The following is a 24,645-nucleotide window of genomic DNA, read 5'->3' on the forward strand; positions in this document are numbered from 1 at the left end:
TATTTCACCAACCCTTCTAAGGGAAGTGATAGCTACGAGGAAAGCTGTTTTCCAGGTGAGGAACTGTAGCTCACATTTATGCATTGGTTCGAAGGGTGGACCCATTAGCCGTGTAAGAACTACATTTAGATTCCACACAGGGGAAGGTGGTGCCCTGGGAGGAATTACTCGTTTAAGGCCTTCCATAAAGGCTTTAATAGCGGGCACTCTGAACAGTGATAAATGCTGTCTGTTTTGTAGATAAGCAGCAATCGCTGCTAGGTGTAGGCGTATGGATGAATATGCCAGGTTACACCTGTGAAGATGGAGCAGATAGCATATGATGTGCTGTATGGATGCATCTAAAGGGTTGATTGTATTGTTACGGCAGTAAATTACAAATCTTTTCCACTTTGCGGCATAGCATGCTCTAGTGGTAGGACGTCTGTCTTCCATGATAATGTTCATGCAATCAGGGGGAAGGTTAAGGTATCCAAATTCTAAGATTTCAGGAGCCAGATCGCAAGGTTGAGCTGAGCTGGGTCCGGGTGCCTGATTTCTCCATGGTTCTGGGTTAGGAGGCATGGGGACAGGTGCAGTTTTTGATGTGGTACCACCGATAGCTGTAGTAGTGTGGTGTACCACGGCTGCCTGGCCCATGTTGGGGCTACCAGAATGAGTGTGAGGGAGTGCTGCTGTAGCTTCCTTACCACTAACAGAATTAGTGGGAGAGGTGGAAAGGCGTATGCAAATCTGCCTGACCAGTTCATCCATATCGCATTGCCTTTGGACAATGGGTGTGGGTATCTGGCGGCGAAGCTTGGGCATTTTTTGTTTTCGTGGGTGGCGAAGAGGTCTATCTGAGGATGCACCCACTTTTGGAAGAATGGGCGAAGAACCTGTGGATGCAGTTCCCATTCGTGTAGTTGTTGCGTTTGTCTGCTGAGCAGATCTGCCATGGTGTTTTGTACGCCTGGAACATGCTGTGCGAGGAGAAAGATGTTTTGAGGAATTGCCCATCTCCATATGCTCTGGGCTAAGCGGGAGAGCTGGGGAGAGTGTGTCCCCCCCCGTTTTTGGATATAATACATTGCAGTCATATTGTCTGTGCGAATGAGGACTGCTTTGGCCGAAATCTGTTTTTGAAAAGATTTTAGGGCTAGAAAGATCGCCAAGAGCTCCAGATGGTTGATGTGGAGCGACTTTTGCTGTGGCGTCCATAGATCTTGCATTGTGAGGTGTAAGAGGTGCGCTCCCCAGCCGGAGAGCGATGCGTCCGCTGTTAGAATCACCTGAGGAACCGGGTCCAGGAACGGCCGCCCTTTGGAAAGGTTTGTGGTGTTCCACCACTGCAGAGAGTGATGGGTGCGGCCGTCCACCAACACCAGATCCGTCAGCTGACCCTGGGCCTGGTTCCACTGTCGTGCTAGGCACTCTTGGAGTGGACGCATGTGGAGTCTTGCATGGGGCACTATGAAAATGCAAGATGCCATCATTCCTATGAGCTTCATAAACACTCTTGCTGGAAGAGAGTGTTGAGGAAGGAATGTTTTGCGCAAGGCTTGTATGCTTTCGATTCTGGCTGAGTTTGGATAGGCAATACCTTTGGAGGTGTCTATAGTGGCCCCGAGATATTGCTTTGTGTGAGATGGTAGGAGGTGGGACTTTTGGTAGTTCACCGTGAAGCCTAGCCGGTGGAGCAGTTGAATGGTGCTGTTGGTATGTTGCACACATTGGTTGTAGGACGCGGCTTTTATGAGCTAGTCGTCTAAGTAAGGGAAGACGTGAATATGTTGACGTCTGAGGTGTGCTGCTACAACTGCTAGGCATTTGGTAAACACCCGTGGTGCGGTGGTGACCCCGAAGGGGAGAACTGTGAACTGGTAATGTTGGCCGTCCACCACAAACCTGAGGTACTTCCTGTGAGAAGGGTGTATTGGAATGTGAAAGTATGCGTCTTTCAGATCCAAGGTAGTAAGAAAGTCTCCCTGACAAAGGAGAGGGAGGACTTGTTGTAGGGTGACCATGTGGAAATGGTCTGAATGTATGTATGCATTTAGAGGCCGGAGGTCCAGAATGGGCCTCAGGGTCCCGTCTTTCTTTGGTATTAGGAAATACAGAGAGTAGACCCCTAGATTTTGCTGATTGACGGGGACCTGCTCTATAGCGTGTTTTTGGAGGAGGGAGAGCACCTCCTGTTTGAGCAGTGTGGAATGTACTTGAGACATTGGACGGTGCCTTGGTGGGATATTGGGTGGGGTAGATGTTAGCTCGAGACAGTACCCTGACCGAATAATTTGGGTCACCCATTTGTCCGATGTTATGGACTCCCATGCGTGGATAAAGTTTTGTAGTCTGCCCCCGACCGGAGTGGGATGGTCTGGGGGGAGCGAAGGGAAGTCATTGTGCGGGCGGGGTGGCAGAACGGGTGGTGTTAGTTTTGCCCCTGCCTTTATTGTTGTTGCCCCTGTAACCACCCCTTTGGTAGCCCTTTGAAAAGGTATTTTGAGGAGGGGACTTGTAGGAGGTAGAGGCGCTATCGGTGGAGTAGCCTGTGCTACGAAAGGATGAGCGTCGAAAGGAGCATTTAGGGGCCTGTGATTGTAGTGCCCCCATAGACTTTGCTGTGTCTGTGTCCTTCTTCATCTTTTCTAATGCTTCGTCCACCTTTGGCCCAAAGAGAGTTTGTTGGTCAAAGGGGTGATTTAGTATGGACGCCTGGACTTCAGGCTTGAACCCTGAGATCCTGAGCCAGGCATGACGACGAAGCAGGACACCAGTATTTATGGCTCTAGAAGCAGTGTCAGCTGCATCGAGGGCACACTTAATGGAGGTGTTAGTAATTAGTTTACCCTCCTGTATCAGGTCATGAGCCTTGCGTTTGTGTTTTTCGGTGAGGTGCTGCATAAGAGCCTCAAGCTCGTCGTAGTGTGCTCTGTCATAGCGCGCAAGTAGCGCTTGTGTATTTGCAATGCGCCACATGTTTGCAGCTTGGGAGGCGGTGCGTTTGCCAGACGCGTCTAGAAGTTTGGATTCCTTATCTGGCGGTGGGGCTTCTCCTGAGGACTGGGAGTTAGCCCGCTTTCTAGCTGTGGACACAACTAGGGAATCTAAGGGAGCAGGGCCCTTAATGTATGCAGGGTCTGTGGGTGCCGCCTTGTACTTTTTTTCTATTCTAGGGTTCAATACCCTGGCCCCGACAGGGTCTTTGAACACCTCTGCAGCATGCTTGGTGACACCTTTAAGCATGGGCAAGATAGATGTGGACTTGTCCTGAATGTCAAATGTGTCCAGTAGGAAGTCGTCTTCCACTGGTTCACTATGCATTTCCACCCCATGGTAGTGTGCTGCTCTCTGCACTAAGTGGTGATACCCTAAGGAGTCCTCTGGAGGAGACGGCCTGGATGGGTATAGGTCGTCCTGAGGCATATCCGGTATGTCAGGGTTTTGGTAGTCTTCCCATGGGTCTGGGGTCCCCGGTGGAGTGGGGTCCATTGGAGCGTCCGCCGGGTCATAATCTGGATCCCCGTAATCCGGATCTGGGGACGGGGTTGGGGAGTGATGAGGTAAGGGTGGCGGAGACCTGGGAGGGGGAGGGGGTGGAGGGGGTGGAGGAGGTGGAGGAGGAGGAGGTAGTGGGGAGGGCACTCTGAGGGGAGAAGTAGCAGAGTCCTTCCGCTTGGGCGGTGGAGGAGGAGCCGGTGTGTCAAGACGTCTTTTCTTGACAACTAAAGTCAATAGCCCAGTCTTTGGATCTTTAAATAGTCTTTTGCAAAGGGTCTGGTGTAAAGAGGTCCAGTGGCGCCGAATCGTCCGCTGGCGCCGATGTTTTCGGAGCCGAGGGTTTCGATGGTTTCTGTGCGCCATGCTTTTTTGGAACCTCTGGTTTTTTTGGCGTCGAAGGAGTTTTCGGCGCCGGAGCGTCGGTGCCGACAGATTTGTGTTTGTGTTTTGTCGGCACCGAGAGTCCAGGCTTCGGCACCGGTGGCTTCGGAGTCGAGCTGGGTATCACTTTCTTCGGTGCCGGAAGGTGTTTTTCGGCACCAGGCGTCGGCTGGCTCGAGCCCGAGCTGCCATGAGACTTCTGAGGCTTCGACACCGGGCCCGAAGGTGGGGTGATAGAAGCTGTGTGCTTGGTTTTACCCAGGCCTGCAGGCGAGGGTGTAACCTGAGTCTCTTTGGTTTTGGGCGCGGGGGTGGGAGGGGGTACAGTACTCACGACCCGCTGCGCCGGTGTGATGTCCTCCAGGTCGGAGTCGTCGGCCTCGGAAGCGCTGACGACGTCGTCCTCCTGCTCGGTGTGTAGTTGCCCCGAAGCTCCGGCGTCGTCTCCGAAGATGTCCGGTGGAGCTGCGGTCGATGAGTGCGCCATGGTGCGTCGAGCTCTTCGATCCCGGATGGTCTTTTTTGATCGAAAAGACTTACAGGCGGGGCAGTCTCTAGCCTCGTGTTCTGGAGAGAGGCAAAGGTTACACACCTGATGGAGGTCGGTGTGGGGAAATTTAGACCCACATTTTGGGCACTTTTTGAACGGAGTCCTTTCCATCGGCCGGGACCGGAGTCGAGGAGGGCCCGAAGGTCGGTGCCGATGTACGGAATGGAGAAAAGTGCCGCTTCGAGAGATGAAGATAGATGAAGAAACTCGAAGAACGAGGATTTTCCGTCGAGGCTGGAACCGTAGAAGTTCGAAGCCGGAGCACGAAGTATCACATCCGAGCCCGATGGCGGAAAAAAACAATCTGAGGATGGAGCCGAAGCCCATGCGCAGTACGGACCGAAGGAGGAGTCACCGAACTCGTGACTTCCAAAGACTGTCCAAAGAACAAAAACAAACTGCAAACATCCGGGCCCAACACCAAATGGCGATCTATGCTAAGTGTACAATCTGCAGCTCATATGCCTCGAACATAACAGTTTGTAGGTGCCTCAGAGTAGAAGATGCATTGCTAGTCATTTTATTGACCCGAAAAGGGTAAAGGGCTGAGAAAGCTCTATTAAGATTGAACGTTAGAAATTATCATCTCATCTCTGATTCTCTGCTAAATATTTTGCAGGTTGGAGTAAATATATAAGACAGGACATATTTTTATAAGGTGAATTGTGTACTCTTCGCGGGGTTAATACTGACATTGCCCGCTACAAGGTTTATGGACCTGTTTAACAATTTGCTCAAACATATACTTGCTTTGTTTTCATGCGAGCAGGTGACCTGTAATCTGACTTGGAATCAGTCAAACATTTTAGTACTTCCTTTTTTCACGTTTTCGCTGCGCTTTAAATACCGTAAATAATTTACAGTATCTTATGCAAACAGTCTGCGCTGAGCGTTAGTGACGACTATACTTGCAAGGCAAAAATTCAGCAAATACTACTTTTTGCCTTGCGTAACCCACGTAGTGTCAGGATAGTGTGCGGCAATGTAATAACCTCAGACTGATTTGAGATGACTTATCAATTCTTGTCCTACACTACAGGAACCTGCCTTCGGTGAACCAGTGTCTTCTATATATTAAAAGTTACCTTATTTTGGAGATCCCAAAACTATTATTCCAATATACAGACGTGAAATAATGTAGAATTGGATAATATATGGAATATATTTAGAAAAGGGGAATATGACAAGTATCAAACTATACTAGAGTTAAATATCATCAAAGCAATAGTGACATCCAATGCATTGTTAACAAATGTATTTCACTTTTAAAGTCAATTAAATATATGTAAGCTATATTAAAGCAAACAACCATTTTGAAAGAGTGCAACAAGTGCTTTAATTTCCCAGTAAAGTTACCAAATTGATATTTAACAGAACTGAAAAGTCAAACCGCACTTGCAGCCTAAAAAGAAGGCGTTGCACCCAGAAATACCAGATTACATCATGGAACCTGCTAAATTACCACCCATAACAGTACTGTGCACTGGGCAAAGCCAAGGAGGACTTCCATGTCTTGGCGCATGGTGGGGCCTCTGGCCAACACTGCGGAATTGTACATTACAGAAGCAGATCTTGTGTCCATCACTTCTACGGGCTCAGGACCACCATGGATCAGTAGCTGCTGTAGAGACTAAGGTGACCATGATAGCAGCCTTGAATCAGTCTCCGTCCGCTGCAGGTACGCGAGGTGAACAGCGCACGAGGTCAGTAATGCGCTCAGAAGCTCTAGGTCATGCTGCACACTGGTATGGACTACGCTCTCAGAAGAAGGAATGCCCAGGCCTACCTCAAATCTGTCACCGTCTCCTTCTTCTCATTGTAGAAATCGATTTCCTTCCTTAGCGAGGACATCCATTTCTAAGAAGGAACAACATTGCATGTACATAAAGTAACTGTGCAGCACAGGACACTGTAGACATAACAGATTTACGTTTTCCACTTATTAAACTCGTATCGGACTAGGAGGCAAAAGGAGATGTTGAGAATGGAACAGTTTCTTCTCGTGACTCGCGTCAAGGTTCGTCCATAAGTGTGAATACACTATATCAGGGCTGTGACGTAAAAACAGTCCAACCACATTACACAATTGTTTACTAAAAAGGTGTCGCACTACCATATAAAGGTACATTGTCTAAAATTAACTATTTCTTAAAACTTTTATACAACATATGCATGCCCTTGTGTGTGTATATAGAGCTCAGTGAAAATAAATATGGCCAGTGACACGTTATTTAGAGCAACTGTACTAATAAACAAGCATTCACACATTTATCATGCCAGTGCAAAGATCAAATTGAAGTTTACTACCTCGGAAACACAAAATTGACATGAGAAAACACTTTTTAGTGCCTCACAGATAGAATGTAACGATTATTTTACACAATGAAGCAGCTCCTCTAATAGTCACAACAGTTCTTTATGGCTTACCACTGATCAGCATAGTTACACATCATTCTTTCCCAACTTGTCACAGAGTGGGGTCAGATTAGCAAGTCTCCCTGTAACAAGTTAGGAAGGTTTCTTCTCTCATTGGCTGACACTTGGCAAGGTTAGCCAATGAGAGTAAGAGGCAGGATCACCCTGCTCCTGCCCAAGGCCTCCAGCTCCAGGGCCTTTGTGTATCTACCTCACGCAGGTCCGTGCTTCACTGAATGTTTGGGTGTTGCATGTGTATGTAAAAATGTTTGCACATTTGTGTATGTATGCCAGTGAATGGGCAGCTGCACTACAGATTACTGGGCGTCAGTGGTATAATGGTGGGCTATGCGTCTGTGTCGCGGTTTAATGATGCTACTGTGAGTATGCACTGTGGGTTATTGATAGCACTGGGCACCAACTTTTGACTAACATGGACACTGAGCGCACGTGTGCTGGACTAACTGGTGATTGTGGACCTAGCTTCTGGGATAAGGAAGCCTATTTTTCTTTCACCTACTTTGTGAAAAGGCTCGTGCAGGTTGAGTAGCCCATATCTCACCTTTCGCTCGTCCTCCGACGATGCAGAAAAGTACCAGGTCCTGTGCTTCTTGCTGATGTGGACGATCTTGAAGGGGAAGACATTGTTTGAGGTCGTCTCCTCCGCAGCCCTCATCACCCTAAATAAAACAAGACCTATTAATGATCCAAAAGCACAGAAATGGTGAGAACCAGAGCATGATACTGGTTTGATTTTGGCTAAGGAATGCACAATACGTTATTGGATAGCAATCGTTTCAGCACCAAGGAATCGACTGTGAGGTTGTGTTATCCTTTTAACATGGGAACGTATTACCCCAGCCCCAGCCCGCACCTCAATCTTCTGTTCATGTCACTCTGTCAAACATCCACCAGTCTGCTGAAGGCATAATTTAATGTGGAGCCTGGACTATCAGGCAACTTTGGAGATCAATGAAGGTGGAGGTGTTACTCCTAGTGGGACCTTGATACCCGGCTCTTGGAGGTACTAAAGGTATCAGCAAGAAAGGAAATTAAACAAAGATACTGCAGTTTCATAACTGGTTGGTTCTTTCACCCCACATAAGCCTTGATTAAGAGGTAGAGTATTTCAACCAGAGCAATAACTTCTAATTAAGTTCTACATTTCGGAATTATAAGTTCTATGGTCTCTATTATAGCGTACGCAGACTGCGGACATTATAATTACAAGTTCAGACACAAGAGGCCTACCTGTAGTGCTGCTAAGGCTGTGGGCAGCTAGGGTCCAGTTGCCCTGGATTTGATGATTGAGTCCCGGGTTTTCATCATATGTTCCACAGATTGACAAATTCAGCTGATAGCCCGGTTTTTACGAAGGATCGACTTGAATTTGGGGGAAGCGGCTTTTTATATGATCAAAGGCAAGATGAGTTAGCAGCTCTAATCAGAACACAACTTACTTAACACTCATGAGGTTGGGTCTAAAAGTTGCTTTTAATTTGGTTCCATAATGCCTGGGTCTGGGTTTCTATGTTGATGCGTGCTGTCATTTAATCATTTTGAGCCCCTCGGTTCATGTAAAAGTGTAGTCCTTTTTCTATGTTTGCTAAATGTCCCGGTTTTTGGTTTTCAAAATCTGGGCACCCTATGGGCTGCACCACAGCCTGGCCCCCACTGGACTCCTGCAGCAGTATGGGGGCAGCACAAGCCTGTATTGAACCCCAATGACCATGTGCTTGGACTTTAGGCCTGCTTAAAAGGACCCGGTGTTACTGGATCACAGCGTTATTCCCTGTTACGAGAAGAAACTTGCGATTGGCAGTTTTCCACAGGGGTCCCGTTCGTAGACTCCGGCCCTTCCGTATTACTGCACCAAAAACTGGCACACCTGTAATCAGGACTATAGTGGGTGCTGTTTTATTACTGTGTAAAGTGAAAAGTTAAGAACCCAATTCCAAAGATGCTCAATATCTGGCATGTTTTGCATTTGCACTAAGATTTGGGAAATCAACAGAAGAAACATTGTTCGCGCTGGTATTTCACACAACTGTCCTAGCAGCCACAAGCGGCAGAGACACCAGAGTTCTGTCAGCTCACCTGTCAATTTCAGGACAAACGTTCGTAATGATGTGCAATGAAAAGGTTCCCGTTGCCAGATTATCAGAATATTTTACCTACCACTACAGTACTGCTATGTTGGGCATTTGAGGGGAGGGAGGCATTGCCGAGATTAACATCCAAGGCCTCACGGCCACACACAAACACACACACAGCCACAGCCCTCTGCAATGATCTTTCTCTCACAATTGAAAACAATTTTGAGTGAATTATGTGACCATATGCTGCGCATACTAATCATGTCAAGCATCCTGCACACTGTGACACAGGCTTCATAAGCCATGTTTGTGTGTGCGACATGCAATAATAAATAAATAAAAACGAATCTTATGTTAACAATCCAAGAGTTCAGGACTCTCCTTTTGTAGCTGTGTATTTTTTTCCAATCCAGGTCTTCAGGAAATCCTCTCAGTACAGGCTTGTTACTGCAGGCCATTTGTTGTGTTCCTTCAGCTCCTTAACTTGCCAGCGTTGTGCACAAAACTAGGTGAGGCATCAAGAAGTTCAAGAAAGCATAGAAGGGAGTGGAAGCCACAGGAAAGCAGGTATATCTCCAGAGATAAATCTTTACCACAGTGAGGACTGTTTACAGTACCTGAGCAGTTGCTCTACAGTTGGATTCAGTGGCCCAGCAAGAGTGCCATGGGCCCTAACCACTGCTGAATTTGCAAAAATTAAACAAATAAATCAGTGCAGCGTTTTCAAAGTTTTTTTTTTTTTTTTTTTATAGGAGTCCATCACTGGGGTGGCTGAATACCAAGGTTTCTGCATTATGGGCCAGATGTATGGAGGCCCTGTTTTGTGATTTCCAAATTGCAAATCTTTGCAATTCGCAATTAGTAAATCACAAAACAGAATGCATGAAAGTGTGTTTTAGCGATTCCTAGGGGGATTACAAATGACCTTCCTCATGAATATTAATGAGCTAGGTCGCAATTTGCGACCTCCTAGAAATCGCAAAAATCACAGGGATGGTGACCTGCTGGGCTCAGCAGACCACCATGTCTGTGATTGCTTTTTAATAAAGCAATTCTTTTTTTTTTTTTTTTTTTAATGCATCCCGTGTTACTTACAGGAAAACGGGATGCGTTTAAAAAAAAAAGAAAAAAATATATTTTCTTTTTTTAGGAGCAGGCAGTGGTCCATGGGAAACAATAGATTTAGGCCCAGATCTCTGTACTGGGGTGAATGTATGACATTGTTCTGCATTTTGTCCATCAATTGTTCTTTTAGCATTTGTCACCGCGAGTGGGACGGTTATGCCCAGACGTGGGTCCCGTGCCCTCCATGCCACTGGAGTCAAGCTATCCTGGCTGATGAGGGCTGAAAGCCAGAAACGGGTCCTGGGATGCATGTTTCCAGTCCAGGGAGGACCTGGTCTGGCAGTTCGGGCTGGACTGTTCCCGTTGGGTGCAGGGTCAAGACTGATTTGCATATGGCTGGGTCCAAACTGGAATGGCATGGTGAGCAAAAAAACGATGGATTTAGGCCCAGATCTCTGTACTGGGGTGAATGCATGACATTGTTCTGCATTTCGTCCATGAATTGTTCTTTTTGCACCCATAGGCTGATGGCAACTTTGCTGCCATAGTTTACAATGTGAGCCACATGTCTAGTTTTTACATGCACAAACGCAAATTAAATTTGAGCGCTTCTTGCTCCAAAGCACACAGCCTTCCTAATAGTGCAAGAGTTAAGGGGGAAGGAGAGGGGGGGGGGGAAGGATGCATTGAACACAGTGCACGACTCTGCTTGACGCCGCAGTGCATGGAGTGTGAGCCTAGTGCACAACATACGACACACAACCCCCTTTTGAGAGAAATGCTTCAAAAGTTGCAGTATAGTCTATTCTGGCACTCTTGTGTAGCGTGGAGCTACCCCGAAGGCCTCCCAGTGCTCAGTTAAGCATACCATGATGAAAGACATTCCTGGTTACACTGATCAGAGATAATGGTGAGCCAGTTAGTCAGCATTTTTTGTGCTCAAGTTGGTGCTGATACTGCTATTACTTGTGGAGTACCCCTACCATTGCAGGAGCTGCCCTGAATTGGCTCGCCTACTTCCTGAAAGTGAAAATCCATTGGGTAGCACAAGGGTGTTACAAGTATCATACAAACTATGCTCCTTAACTGTTCCGTACTCTTGACTATGTTGCTCAATCTTTGTGAAAGGATTCTAGTAGATATCAACCAGGTGTAGTTTTAGCCAGGCGTATCAAAAACATTTTTTCTTCAGCTGCACTATTTCAACAAAATGCGCCATCTATCAGTCAGCGAGTTTTGTTGTTCTCCCTACAGCACCTCTTCTGGGCAGTTTAAACATTGTTCATCTTATTGACAATATTATGTGGAGAAGTGACTGTATTTCTGACTAATTTCATCCCAAATTCTTGGGTGACAGTTTGTATATATCAAAATGTAAGATATGCTGCCTAAATAGATGCCAACTAGAGGTGTATTCTCAATAAAAGAAGAGAACACACCTCCGCTTAAATAAATCTTAGATGGGACTGTTACAAACTGTCATTATCTGAGATTTTGGTATATAAATAGCCAGGAATGCAGATGAACAATATTCAAACTGCTCTGAAGAAGCCCCATAGTGAGAGGTGCGAAACACATTGGCTGACTGATGCCGCATCTTGTTACAATGGTGCAGCTGAAGAAGACAACTTTTTTTATTCCTGGATAAGACTACATCTGGTTGGAATGCCTTTCAATGCGGACTTTGTTCTGAGGCCATACCAGAATGCCAAACTGATAAGCCTTATCAGGACCAACCATAGCTGTGCATGAATGTTGATAAGGTGCAGCTGATTACGGCGGACTAAAAATAAAAACAAAACTACGAAATATGGCCATTCTTCTGGTGAATGTACCCAGGTCCTTCAATACACAATACCAATACCAGTATTCCTAGTTGTCGCTCAGAATTAGGAACAGCACAAAAGCTGCTGCAAGTGATTGTTGGTTTAAAAAGAGCAGATTGCATGTTAATAAGAAGTGTGGTTTCACCAAGGCACAAAATCAGGAGATAGGAGTATAAATCCTGGCGCGTGCAACTTTTGCGAAGGGACAGGATGGATTACGTTGCTATCAGGGGGATAAGTATCAGTGGTGTAGCAGGTACAACAGCACCGGGTCACAAGGTGTGTGGTGCCTCCTGCTGTCTGGACCAGCTGCTGCTACAGTACTTCAGGCTCAGACTCGGATGATTCTGGCCTCAGAAACGAAAGGTGGAGAGCCAAAACATTAACAGGAAGAGCCAAACCAGAGCACAGTTCAGGGTCTAGCTCGGCTCTAAGAGCCCTTGCACAAACCGGGCCAAGGAAATGATTGTCATGTAAATGCATTTCTTTAACATGCTGCAACTTTAACATTAATATGTTATATTATAGATTCATTGAGAGGTAATTAATAAAAGTGAACCTTTTTAAACATGACGTTAGAACCATACCTGTCCCTGCATTGAGGACAATGCCATTACTCAACTAAGAGGCACCTCAGATGTCATGAGCATCCTGTATGTGGTCTTAAACATTGACCAACATTATAGTCTATTAAATCAAACACAATATGTTTGCACCGCTCAGATTTTCAACTCATGCATGGTCCCGCACATTGGAGAACACGCCGATCCCGCATACGGGATCCGACTCATACCGACCTTTGGAAGCCCAAACGTACCCATCCAGCTTTGGCTTACCGCCTTCACTCTCCTCATTAGGATTTACCACCCCCCCCCCGCCGTGTTCTGGCCTCACCCGTGCCATTACCCGGCTCCACGTAGTTTCCATACATCACAAACAGCCCTGAAGAGTCACAATTTTACACGTTGTGACGAAAAAAGTGTCAGCTGATTTGTTTTTCATTGTATATTGGTCTGAATTTACATATATAAAGAAGTTCTGCTCATAATACACCTGATGTCGACCGTCATGATTTCGTGAACATGAGATATTTGATATCGGTTTGATCCTTGTTGGGTACACCCAGAACATTATCCTCACACGTGTGCACAGGACCTCATTTCAACTCATGCATGTTAAGGTATTTCTTTCACATTAAATAATAAAGAAAAAGGGGGACTGGTGTAACAAAATATTTGCCTAAAATTACACAATTTGGTTAAGCCTTGATTTTCTGGTTTCACTTTGTACAAATCTTCCCCTAAATGGTTATCTATGTGTCTCTCCTGTACACCTGCAATATTAATATTTTATTTTTAACGTGTTCGTTGGTAGAGCGAGGTTGGCTGGCAGAAGCCACAAGAAAGCGCAGCTAGTTTTGGGCTCGAGGTTCCAAGACGACTTCGAAGTGAGCCATCTGGCATGAGCCTGGCTGGAGCTTCAAGTGTCTCGCCCACTTGTATGTAACTAAGCGCTAGGGAGTGGGAGGAGGTGTGTTAGATGAGATTAAAATACTTTCATGGTCTGTGATGACATAAAATGAGTATGCGATCTGTTTGAAGTCAGTATCGGGGGGGGGGGGTGTTGGATGCAGGGCGGTAGGCCGAATGCACCGATAGCAGCCCTTGACAGTGCTGCTTGTGTTGTTCCAACCGCTCTGCTCCCACAGTCTGTCCTTCGCAGGTATCGCCAACTTACTGGCTAGCTACAAGACTACCAACGTCACTCCCCCCTCCACTTTCCTCTCCTAATAATTCTACTCAATTTACTATTCAGACCATCTCTTCTGTCAGAACTAACCAGTCTTCTTCTTCCCTGGCACTCTCTTACAGAATCATATCCCTATCTCGCTTAACAGCCCAAACACCCCCATCACCAAAACAGTTGCGTCAGAGCTGCACTGTTTGCTCCACAACTGCAGATCTGCAATCAACAACAAACTGGAAATTTCTGACACTATCACCCACTACAATCTTGACATGCTCTTCCTCACTGAGACCTGGTTTAACGGCTCCTCTCATACTTTGTTTGATCTTCTGATACCTACCGCCTACTCTATCCTCAGAAATGACAGAACAGACAAAACTGTGGGAGGTGTCACTATCATCTTCAGAAACTCCCTTCAAATTAAAGCCCTTCCTACCACCTTCTTCCGTACATTCAAATGCCTATCCCTAGAACTTCAAGTACATCACGGCTCACCCTTCAGGTTCCATGCCATCTACCACCCGCCTGGTAACTGCTCTTCCTTTTTGGAGGAACTCACTGACTTCATCAGTGACCAATATTCTCAAAGTGACAGACATATCTTCCTGGGTGACTTTAAACTCCACTGGGGCTCTTTGGAAGACACGGCTGCCAATAAGCTTGCCACCTTTCTCTTAGCCAATGATCTCTAAGGGCTCAATTCTGGACCTTGTTATATCTAAAGTAGACCTGCTTACTATTGCTCCCCAATCCATGTAGACTGGTCAGACCACTTCCTCATTCCCTTCCGTTTTCACCTATCGCACGTTATAACTCTCGGCCAACCTAAAAGGGCTTCTACCTGGTTCCGCAACACTAAAAACATTGATCTTGACACTCTGTGTGATTCTGCTATGCGTTCACTTCCTAGACTAGACCGTAACATGGATGTCAACGATCTCACCTCCCATTAACTCTCAGTCCTAGCAGTTGAAATCGATAATGTCACTCCACTCCAAAGCAAAAGGAAAAGACCCACCCCCTCATCACCCTGGTTCAATTAAAGCTCTCTATGATGAAAGAAAGAACCTTAGAATCTTGGAGAAACATTGGAGACAATCTCCATCTATCTCATTTACGTTTAGCAAGATCTAAATACCACAAGCACATCTTCCATAAAAAGCATCACATTTCAGATCCCTCCTCGACTCAGCCAAAAACAGATCCAAAAAACATTTTGACCTCATCAAAAACCCAAACTGCTCTCCCCAAACCATCAAGCCTGAGGATTGTTCAAAGAAAGCAGCAGAATTAACTATATTCTTTGATGAAAAGGTCAAATCTCTGGTGGATCAGGTTGCCCACCCCCATTGAGGAGCGAAAATCCTTAGTCACTTGGCAGAACTTTGCTGTGATGACCCCCTCAAATGCATCCTCGAAACCAAACCCTCCAACCATTCTTCTGATCCCATTCCTAGTGTCATCGCCATTGATTTCGACACCCATACTCTCTCTTACTGGACCAGGCTAGTTAATCTCTTCCTCAGTCAAGGGTCCCTCCCTGTTGCCCTCAAAACAGAACAGGTCACCCCTCTTCTAAAAAAACACCTCCGCAGATGCAAACGACCTCAACAACTTCCGCCCCATCACCAACCTCCCTTTTCTTTCGAAAATCACAGAAAAATGTGTTGTGAAACAACTTTCCCTACATATTATGGACAATAATCTCCTTGACGTGTTCCAGTCTGGCTACATTCAAAATTGCAGCACTGAAACAGCCCTGCTGCAAGTTATTGATGATGCGCTGCATATACTCTATTCTGGGGAATCGTGCCTTCTGATTCATCTTGACCTCTCTGCAGCCTTTGACACTGTTAATCACAACACCCTCCTTAACACTCTTCAACAGAGAATGGGCTTGGAAGGCACAGTGCTTAAATGGTTTGCCTCATTCCTCTCAGACAGATCCCAAATGATCACGATAGCGAACAATCTTTCGTCTCCATTGGCGGTAGGTCAAGGTGTCCCTCAAGGTTATATCCTTGCACCCACTTTGTTTAATCTCTATTAGGAACCATTAGGGAACCTCCTAAGTAAATCTGGGATCCATTACCATCTCTATGCGGATGACACTCAAATCTAGCTCAAGGTGTCTTCCGCACACGATCTCTCACTACTCAACTCTACTCTCAACTCTATTCACAACTGGATGTTAGTTCACCAACTCATTCTCAATCCCTCCAAAACTGAATTCCTCCTCCTAGCTACACTCTCTCTCCCCTCCTCCGGTTCAATCCTGGATGGATCAGCTGAATTTACTCAACAATAAAACCATCATTGTTTCACAGCGCTAAATCCCTAGGTGTCATACTTGACAAAAGACTCAACCTAATCTCCCACATCAACTCCATTGTTAAGAACGCACATTAGCCTTCTGTGGGGGATTCGTTGGTTCTTCCCAGAGAAAAACCTTGGTCCAATCGCTGGTTCTCTCTAGGCTGGATTATTGCAATTCTCTTCTGACTGGCCTACCCAAATCCCACCTCTCCCCTCTCAAATCAGTCCTCCATTCAGCAGCTCGCTTTATTTCAGGGTTCAAACGAAGTGACCACATCACTCCTATCCTGTCTTCTCTTCTATGGCTTCCCATCGAGGCAAGATCTATTTCCAAAACTGCCTGCATCACCCACAAAGCATTGCACACTTCCTGTCCTAGTTACCTGCCGAATAAACTGAAAATGTCTGGAGGCTCAAGACCTTCTCGGAATACCGAAAAGTTTCTGCTTGAGCCCCCCTCCTTCAAAAGGGAAAGATCGATGGCTCAATCGTTCTTAGGTAATGCGGTGAGAATCTGGAACTCGCTTCCTCCATTGCTCGTTGTCACCACCTCTACCCGGATCTTCAAAGCTGACCTAAAATGTCTTCTCTTCCAAAGACACTTTCAGAACTAATACCTTCATTCTCAGACCCCTCTAGGAAGTTTGTTCATCATTGTAAATTTGTAATATTTTTTCTTGTACATTTCTCACCCTTGCTTGCTGTGTTTGATTTTGTGTTCTTGCCTCCTATGGTTTTACCCTACCTCTTCTAGTCTCCTGTTTATTTTTATAACGTTCTATTTTGTAACGTAACTGGTTCTATTGCACAGCGCTCTGACACCTTTGGATAAAGTCCGCTCTATATAAAAATGCATCAAATAAATAAATAAATGTTTGCAAGTAGTTGTTGCCGCCAATCCAAAACTGGGGTGTGTGGCTGAACAGCCAGAGCTGCCGACTTTGGACCTGGGGAACAAGGTTCGAGTCTCGTTGTCCGCGCAACAAACTGTAATTCTGGGAAAATCACTTAATCTCCCCCTGCCTACCAAAAATGAACGTCTCTTGGTGTAATGTAACTACTGGTGCTCATTTAAAGTGCTTCAATACCTTCGGATCGAGTTCGCGCTATATAAAAACTTAAACAAAAAAACACAGTGTGCTTCCTGGTGACCGCTCCTATCCCGAGTGACAGGCAGTAGCTGGACTTTCGCAGCGATGTTGCTTTTCTGTAAAATATATGCAGTACATTTCTTTGGAATCCCCTGCCGCATATCACCTAATATTTTTTTAACCAATTTGTGAGTGCGCACTCCATGCATCCGCCTTTCCTCTGTTGGTCAATGTGCATCAGGTAGCAGTGATCCGAACCAAGGGGACGAGCTCGTTAACACTTTTCCTTCATAGCACCTTAACGCCCTCTCGAGGCGCTGCCATTCCAAGTTCCGACACGAGACGAGAAAATACAGTAGCAGGCCTTCTCCGAGCAGTGGAGTTCTGGCCTTGGGGGTTACTATTCTAAAAAGCGAAATGTGATGGGGTTACTGTTCTAAAAGGCGAGATGTGATGCAGTCTCACTCCTCCATCTCACCAGCTCTATACTTCAATGGAGTCTCACACCCACACCAAGCTCTCAGGGATGAGACTCCATTCAAGTCAGGGAAGCCAGGCATGCAGCGAGTCAGATTCTAACTCAGTAAGGCACGCGGTGGTGGGCACAGGAGTGAGACTCCAGTGAACTGTATGCAGTGGGCACAGAAGACTCCAGTGAACTCTATGCAGTGGGCCCAGGAGTGAGACTCCAGTGAACTCTAGGCAGTGGGCCCAGGAGTGAGACTCCAGTGAACTCTAGGCAGTGGGCACAGGAGTGAGACTCCAGTGAATTCTATGCAGTGGGCACAGAAGACTCCAGTGAACTCTAGGCAGTGGGCCCAGGAGTGAGACTACAGTGAACTCTAGGCAGTGGGCCCAGGAGTGAGACTCCAGTGAACTCTAGGCAGTGGGCCCAGGAGTGAGACTCCAGTGAACTCTAGGCAGTGGACCCAGGAGTGAGACTCCAGTGAACTCTAGGCAGTGGACCCAGGAGTGAGACTCCATTGAATTCTATGAGGTGTGAAGTCATCAGGCGTGCGGAGAGATATGATCTCCTTTATTTCCATACATACATTCAGAACTACTTTCTCATTGGTGGTGTTTTGCTTGTCATGTTATTCGCAGTGCCAGGACTGCAACACTAGCAGCACACTTGGCATTAGTATTTAAGTTCCACGAGAGTGCAAAGTATCCTTAGAACTGTGGCGGTTGCCGACTAATAAGGAAGAACCACCAGCAAACACGGAGACAAGGTTCTTCTGAAACATATTTTATTTCCACTGCTCTTCAGGTCGAGCTGTACTGTTGGTCCATTCCCATCCAGTTGGTTAGTGCCTGCCTCACCCGAGAGCTATGGCCATTAAAGCACGTCCTGCACAGCTCCTGCTTCCCACAGCCAGGTGCTAAGGGGGCAGATGCAGGCACGCCCGTGCACGGACCCTGAAGTAGGGCCTAGAGGGGTAATCTCTGTGCACGGGCCCTGAAGTAGGGCCTAGAGGGGTAATCTCTGTGCACGGGCCCTGAAGCGGTGCCTAGAAGGGTAATCTCTGTGCACGGGCCCTGAAGAAGGGCCTACGGGGGAATCTCTATGCACGGGCCCAAAAGTAGGGCCTAGAGGGGTAATCTCTATGCACGGACCCTGAAGTAGGGCCTAGAGGGGTAGAGACGAAGAGTTTTTCCAATGCTCCCACTGGCAGTACGTAAGGCCCTAGTCCAGACACTGGTGATCAGTCGCCTGGACTATGGAAATGCTCTTCTGGCTGCGGTCAATGATTTCCCCTTGGACAAGCTCCAGGTAGTTCAAAATACAGCAGCTCGTCTAATTCACAACCTTACAGCGAGATCTGCCTCTGTCCCTCTATTACATGCACTACACTGGTTGCCAGTGCGGAAGCGGATTACCATCAAGATCTGTTGCCTGGTGCACAAAGCACTTAATGGTAAGGGACCTAGCTACTTAAAGAAAAAACGTATCCCCTATCGTCCTACAAGATCTTTGAGATCTGCTAATAAGTCTCTTCTTATAGTACCACATATCAAGAAAGCACGCTCAGGTGGCTGTGCTTTCTCTTTCTTAGCCCCCAATTTTTGGAACAAGCTTCCCGAGAATGCACTGCTCATTCGAATTTTAGAAAACTATTCAAAACTGAATTATTTGTATCTTTTAGGCTCTTTGCCCCGCATTGTGATCCAGCTGCGCCGAGATATCCCTTTGGGGACGATTCATGCGCAATATAAAATAAAAAAATCACTCTACACGAGCACTGACGCGGCTCACACAACACACCCAACACATCAGGTCTAGGCCAGGCTACGCCCCCACACCCTTTCACCCAGGAGCACAAGTTACTTACCTTCGGTAACGATATATCTGTAAGAAACATTAGCAGTGATGGATTCCTTACCTTAGAATTACCCTCCGCGTGCGTTGTTGACGCCGAGATGACGTCACTGGAGCTACTTAGATGCGCCCACGCGTGCTGACGTCAGTTCTGTACACGACTTTCCGCGTCAGGAACGCAGAGCCATGCAAGAAAATGACCACTGGTGCCATGAAACTAGGGCCCTGAAAGGGATGACCTTAACCCTAGAAATCAGTTCGCAGAACAGGGAGGATGGGTGAGGCGGTAAGGAATCTATCACTACTAATGTTTCTTACAGATATATCATTACCGAAGGTAAGTAACTTGTGCATCTGAAAGAAACACGTAGTGATAGATTCCTTACCTTAGAATAGATACCCCAGCAATACCAACCCTGGTGGTGGGTCTGAGAACCAAGATCACACCAGAGAGTCCTGGAGAACAGAGCAGCCAAAGAAGCCGTCTCTCTGGACTTGGCTGTCCAGGCAGTAGTGCTTGGTAAACGTGTGCTGCAAGGCCCACGTAGCTGCCAGACAGATGTCATGCAAGGGAACTCCCCGTCCCAAAGCAGTAGTGGCTGCCGTCGGCCTGGTAGACTGGGTGCGCAGCCCCACCGGAGGCTCCTTTTTAGCCAGAGAATAACACGCCTTTATGCACAGAACGACCCACCAAGAGATGGTCCGCTTGTGCACGGCCCGACCTTTCTTGGCGCCCACGTAGCCAACAAAGAGCTGGTCATCCACCCAGAACTGTTGTGTGAGGTTCAGGTAGAGAGAGCACGTTTTGGGTCCAGAAGGTGGAGCCTCTCTTCCTCTTGAGGGATGCGGAGGTGGAAAGAAGGTGGGCAAAGTGATGGTCTGCCCGATGTGAAAGGCAGTGACAACCTTTGGCAGAAAAGATGGACGAGTCCTTAGAACCACTTTGTCCAGATGGACAGAGAGAAAAGGAGGTTTAGAAGAAAGAGCCTGGAGCTCACTCACTCTTCTGGCAGAGGGGATGGCCACCAGGAAAGCTGTCTTTAAAGCGAGAAGATGAAGAGGGCAGTTGTGAAGTGGCTCAAAGGGAGCACACATCAAATATTTCAGAACCAGGTTCAAGTCCCACTGCGGTATTATGAAAGAAACAGGAGGGAAAAGATGAGTAATGCCTTTTAAGAATCTATTTACAACAGGGGATTTGAAAAGGGAAGGCTGATCTGGAAGCCGTAAAAAGGCTCAAATGGCTGAGATATAGCTCGTGATAGTGCCCACGGCAGAGCCCTGCTGGGCCAAAGAAAGAAGGAATAGAAGGATCTCTGAAAGAGGGGCAGGAAAGAGGATCCACAGCCTTTGCAGTGCACCATGCCACAAATTTATTCCACCTGCAGGCATATACCATCTTAGTGGAGGGACGCCTGGCTGCCAAGATTACATCACAAACTTTGGGATGCAGGTCAAAAGATGTTAACTGCCGTGGCTCAATCTCCACTCAAGGAGGTGGAGGCTGGACGGGTTCGGGTGGAAGACCGTCTTCTGTTGTTGCGACAGAAGATCCTCCCGAAGAGGCAGTCGGACCGGGGGATCGATAGCCATGCTGAGTAGCTCGGGATACCATACAAGCCCAGTCCGGAGCCACAAGAATGACTTGGGCCCGGTCGCGCTTGATCTTCAGCACTTTGGGTAGAAGTGGTATAGTCGGAAAGGCGTATAGTAGACTGCAACTCCACTCACGACGAAAAGCGTCCACTAGCGAGTGCCGCCTTGGAAATTCCAACACGCATCTGATGACATTGAGCGTTCTCTTCGGTGGGGAATAGATCTAACCAAGGCTCTCCCCACTGCTGAAAGAGACCTTGCGCCACGTCCGAGTGCAGATGCCATTCGTGATCCATCATGCACCAGCAGCTGAGTTTGTCCGCTCTGGCGTTCAGAGAACCGGCCAGGTGCTGAACCACCAGGAAAATGCCCTGATGTTCCAGCCTTGTCCAGAGACGCAGAGCATCCGGACATATGGTCCACGACTTCACCCTCCGTTTGTTGCAGTTCCACATGGCGGTGGTGTTGTCCATGAACACCTGCACTACTCTCCCCTTGACAGAGGGAAGGAATGCTTTCAGTGCAAGTCGGATCGCCCGAAGCTCCAGAAGGTTGATATGGAGTTGGGAGTCCGCCGGAGTCCTCTGATCTCTGCCACCCCCATGTGGCTACCCCATCCCAGAAGGGACGCAACCGTCACCACTGTATATTCCAGTTGGGGAAGGGAGAGGCATCTGCCATTGACCCAATCGCGATTCGTGAGCCACCACTGCAATTGTCGTGCTGTGTCCTCAGAGATCTGGATGTGATCGAACAGGTTGCCCTGATGCTGTGCCCACTGGAACTTCAGGTCCCGCTGCAGAGCCCCCATATGCCATCTGGCATGATCCACCAACAGGATGCAGAAGGCCATCAGGCCCAGTAGCCAGAGGGTCATCCTGACCGAAACCCGGGATAAAGGCTGAAAGATCGGAATCATAGCCTGAATATCCTGGACTTGCTGCTCGGGAGGATAAACCCGAAACTGCGTCGAATCCCGAACTGCTCCGATGAAGAGGAGCTTCTGAGAAAGAATCAGGTGCGACTTCGGCACGTTGATGGAGAACCCCAGCAAATGCAGGAGGTCAACCATAGTCTGGAGGTGGGAGACGACTGCCTAGGACAAGCCCGCCTTCAACAACCAGTCGTCGAGATAGGGGAAGACTGGGACCCCTGATCTGCGCAGATGAGCTGCGACCACCTCCATTACTTTCGTGAACACCCGAGGGGCACTGGTAAGGCCAAAAGGGAGCATGGTGAACTGAAAGTGCTCATGGCCTACCGTGAGCCACAGGTAACGCCAGTGGGCCGGCAGGACGGGAATATGAAAGTAAGCATCCTGCAAAGTCCAAGGCTACCATCCAATCCTGCGGGTCCAGGGCAGACAAGACCTGAGCAAGTGTGAGCATCTTGAACTTCTCCTTCTGGAGGAAGCAATTAACGTTCCGAAGATCTAAGATAGGACGCAGAACCTTGTCCTTCTTGGGGACTAGAAAGTAGTGGGAATAACAACCACGACCTAATTCTGGCCCAGGAACGCGCTCGATGGCCCTCTTGGCCAATAGGGCCGTGACTTCCTGCCGAAGAAGCGCAAGATGGTCCCCCGACATGCGGTTGTATTGAGGTGGCATGGCTGGAGGGAGAGTCTCGAAGGGGAGAGAGTAGTCCCTTCGGACAATTTGCAGCCCCCACATGTGATGTTGCGTCAGTGGGGGAGATGATGGTGAATTCTGCCGCCCACTGGCGTTTGATGGGCCTGAAAGGTCGGACTACGAAGGCTTTGCAGTGGATGCTGCGGGGGTGGAGGTGGACTGACCCGCCTGCTGGCCCCCAGAACCGCCTCGGCGGTTCCCACATCCGCGGCCGCGCTGAGAATGTTGCTGTGCAGGCCTGTGGCTCTGGAACAAACTTGTTGGGGCACCCCACCCGTGGCAACGAAAGGAGCGAAAAGCGGAGGAGGGTGAGTGGCCGACGGGCTCACGGACTTGGCTGTAGCTCTCGAGTCCTTAAACCGCTCTAACGCACTATCCGCCTTATTGCCAAAAAGGCAAATGCCATCAAAGGGCATGTCCATCAAGGTGTTCTTGACATGCCCTGAGAAGCCAGTTGGTTGAGGCCAGGCGTGGCGTGGAAGCGCCTCCGTCGTGGAAATCGCCCTGCCCAGCGAGTCGGCGGTATCAAGCCCATAATGTATGGTGAACTTTGCTGTATCTCTGCCAGCTGCTATAGCTTGGGAGAGTATTGTCTGAGCCTCCTCCGGGCAGTTGGGCAGCAACTGCGCAACCGTATCCCACAGAGAGTGGATATAACGGCCCAAGAGGCATGTGGTGTTCACCGACTGCAGCCCTAAGCTGGCAGATGAAAACAGCTTCTTGCCAAGCTGTTCCAGCTTCTTGGATTCCCTATCCGGAGGTGCGGAAGGGAACGCACTCTGGGAAGAAGAGGCTTGGACAGCCAAGCTCTCGGGAGTGGGGTGTTGGGAGAGAAAAAGGGGGCCGTCCGGAGCCGGGCGATGGCACGGGCCACGTTCCTGTCACAGGAGCCCCTGTGCCTGTGTTGGGCCTGGACCAAGCGCCCAAAAGGACGACAGAAAGTGCGTCATTAAAAGGCAGCAAGGGCTCCAAAGAGGTTGCCGCCGGCTGAAGCACTTCTGTCAGGAGGTTAGTCCTGTCGGCCACCGTAGGGAGTTTGAGGTGGAGGGCCTTGGCTGCCCTACGTACTACTACTGCGTAACTGGCTCCCTCCTCCGTAGCCACGGTAGGAGGAGACAGCATGCCAAGGTCAGGTGAGGTGTCAAGACCACTAACATCCCCCAAATCCCCTGTTTAGTCCGGATCATAATCACACTGCTGTGCGAGAGGGTCCTCAGACCCCTCCCAGTCCTCCCCTTCCTCCGAAGTCTGCGAAACAGACTGAAAATAAGGAGGACGGACATAGGGGAAAAATGACCCCATCAGCGTCGGGATCAGCACTGATCCAGCACCGTGTCCGGTTCAGAGCTGAATCCGTGGACGATGTCATCCTGAGGAACGGGCGACATGGTGCCGACGTCGGTGGAGGTGTTACAAGGTCAACCGGCGTCGACCGGGGTCCAATCCCGGGGGGTCCTGCGGTGCCGGGGCCAAAGCCGCCAGCGACGCCGGAGCCGCCCGCGATGGAAGGACAGTACCCCAGTCGGGCCCGCTGGGCCCGGAGGTGCACCGGCGGGGCCAGACGGCCCACAGAGTCGGGCCATGACAGCAAGAAACTCTTGCACCTGAGCAGGCGTCGCCGATGGACCGGGAAAAGGTGGGTAGGCCGGCGACGACGTCGCAGGCTCTGCCGGAGCCGCGGGGTGGCACCACCCGCACCCTAAGCCACATGACGGGCGAGGGGAAGTCTAGCAGCGACGACGCTTCTTCGACTTCCTTTTGGAATGCTTCCACTTACCTGACCCAGAGTGCGAAGACTTCGATCCAGAAGAACGATGGTGATGGCTCCATGACCGGTCTCTTGTCCTCCCACGGGACCGGGACCTTGAGTGGGGCGGAGCCGACTGCCGGACTTCCAGCAACTTTCGGGACCGCTCAGGCAAAGTCTACGGTGCCATGGCCCGGCAGTCGGGGCACGACTTGGAGTCGTGGTCGCGTCCCAGGCAGTAGAGACACACACGGTGCGGATCCGTCACCGACATCATGCGGTACAGTCCCCACAGTTGTTAAAGCCGGGCATCCCTACGACACCAGGAGTCGATCAACTCAAAGAAATTGAGACAAAAGGTCTTGAAAAAACTCAGTCAAAA

At 48.5% G+C, this 24,645-nt stretch overlaps 1 protein-coding gene across 6 annotated transcripts in view; it reads right to left on the reverse strand.

Annotated features, from left to right (window-relative positions):
* SH3BP2 (SH3 domain binding protein 2) overlaps positions 1 to 24,645 on the reverse strand; it is a 300,470-nt gene that overhangs the window by 47,652 nt on the left and 228,173 nt on the right. For all 6 annotated transcript variants that reach the window (XM_085642526.1, XM_085642525.1, XM_085642528.1 and 3 more), the window contains 2 exons: positions 7,392 to 7,509; positions 6,201 to 6,271 (listed from right to left, as the gene is read on the reverse strand). In XM_085642526.1, the coding sequence (XP_085498652.1) occupies positions 6,201 to 6,271; positions 7,392 to 7,509 (189 nt within the window). The remainder of the gene's footprint in view (positions 1 to 6,200; positions 6,272 to 7,391; positions 7,510 to 24,645) is intronic.

This window comes from Triturus cristatus, chromosome 2_2 (genome assembly GCF_964204655.1).
Source record: "Triturus cristatus chromosome 2_2, aTriCri1.1, whole genome shotgun sequence".
Taxonomy (NCBI): Eukaryota; Metazoa; Chordata; class Amphibia; order Caudata; family Salamandridae; genus Triturus; species Triturus cristatus.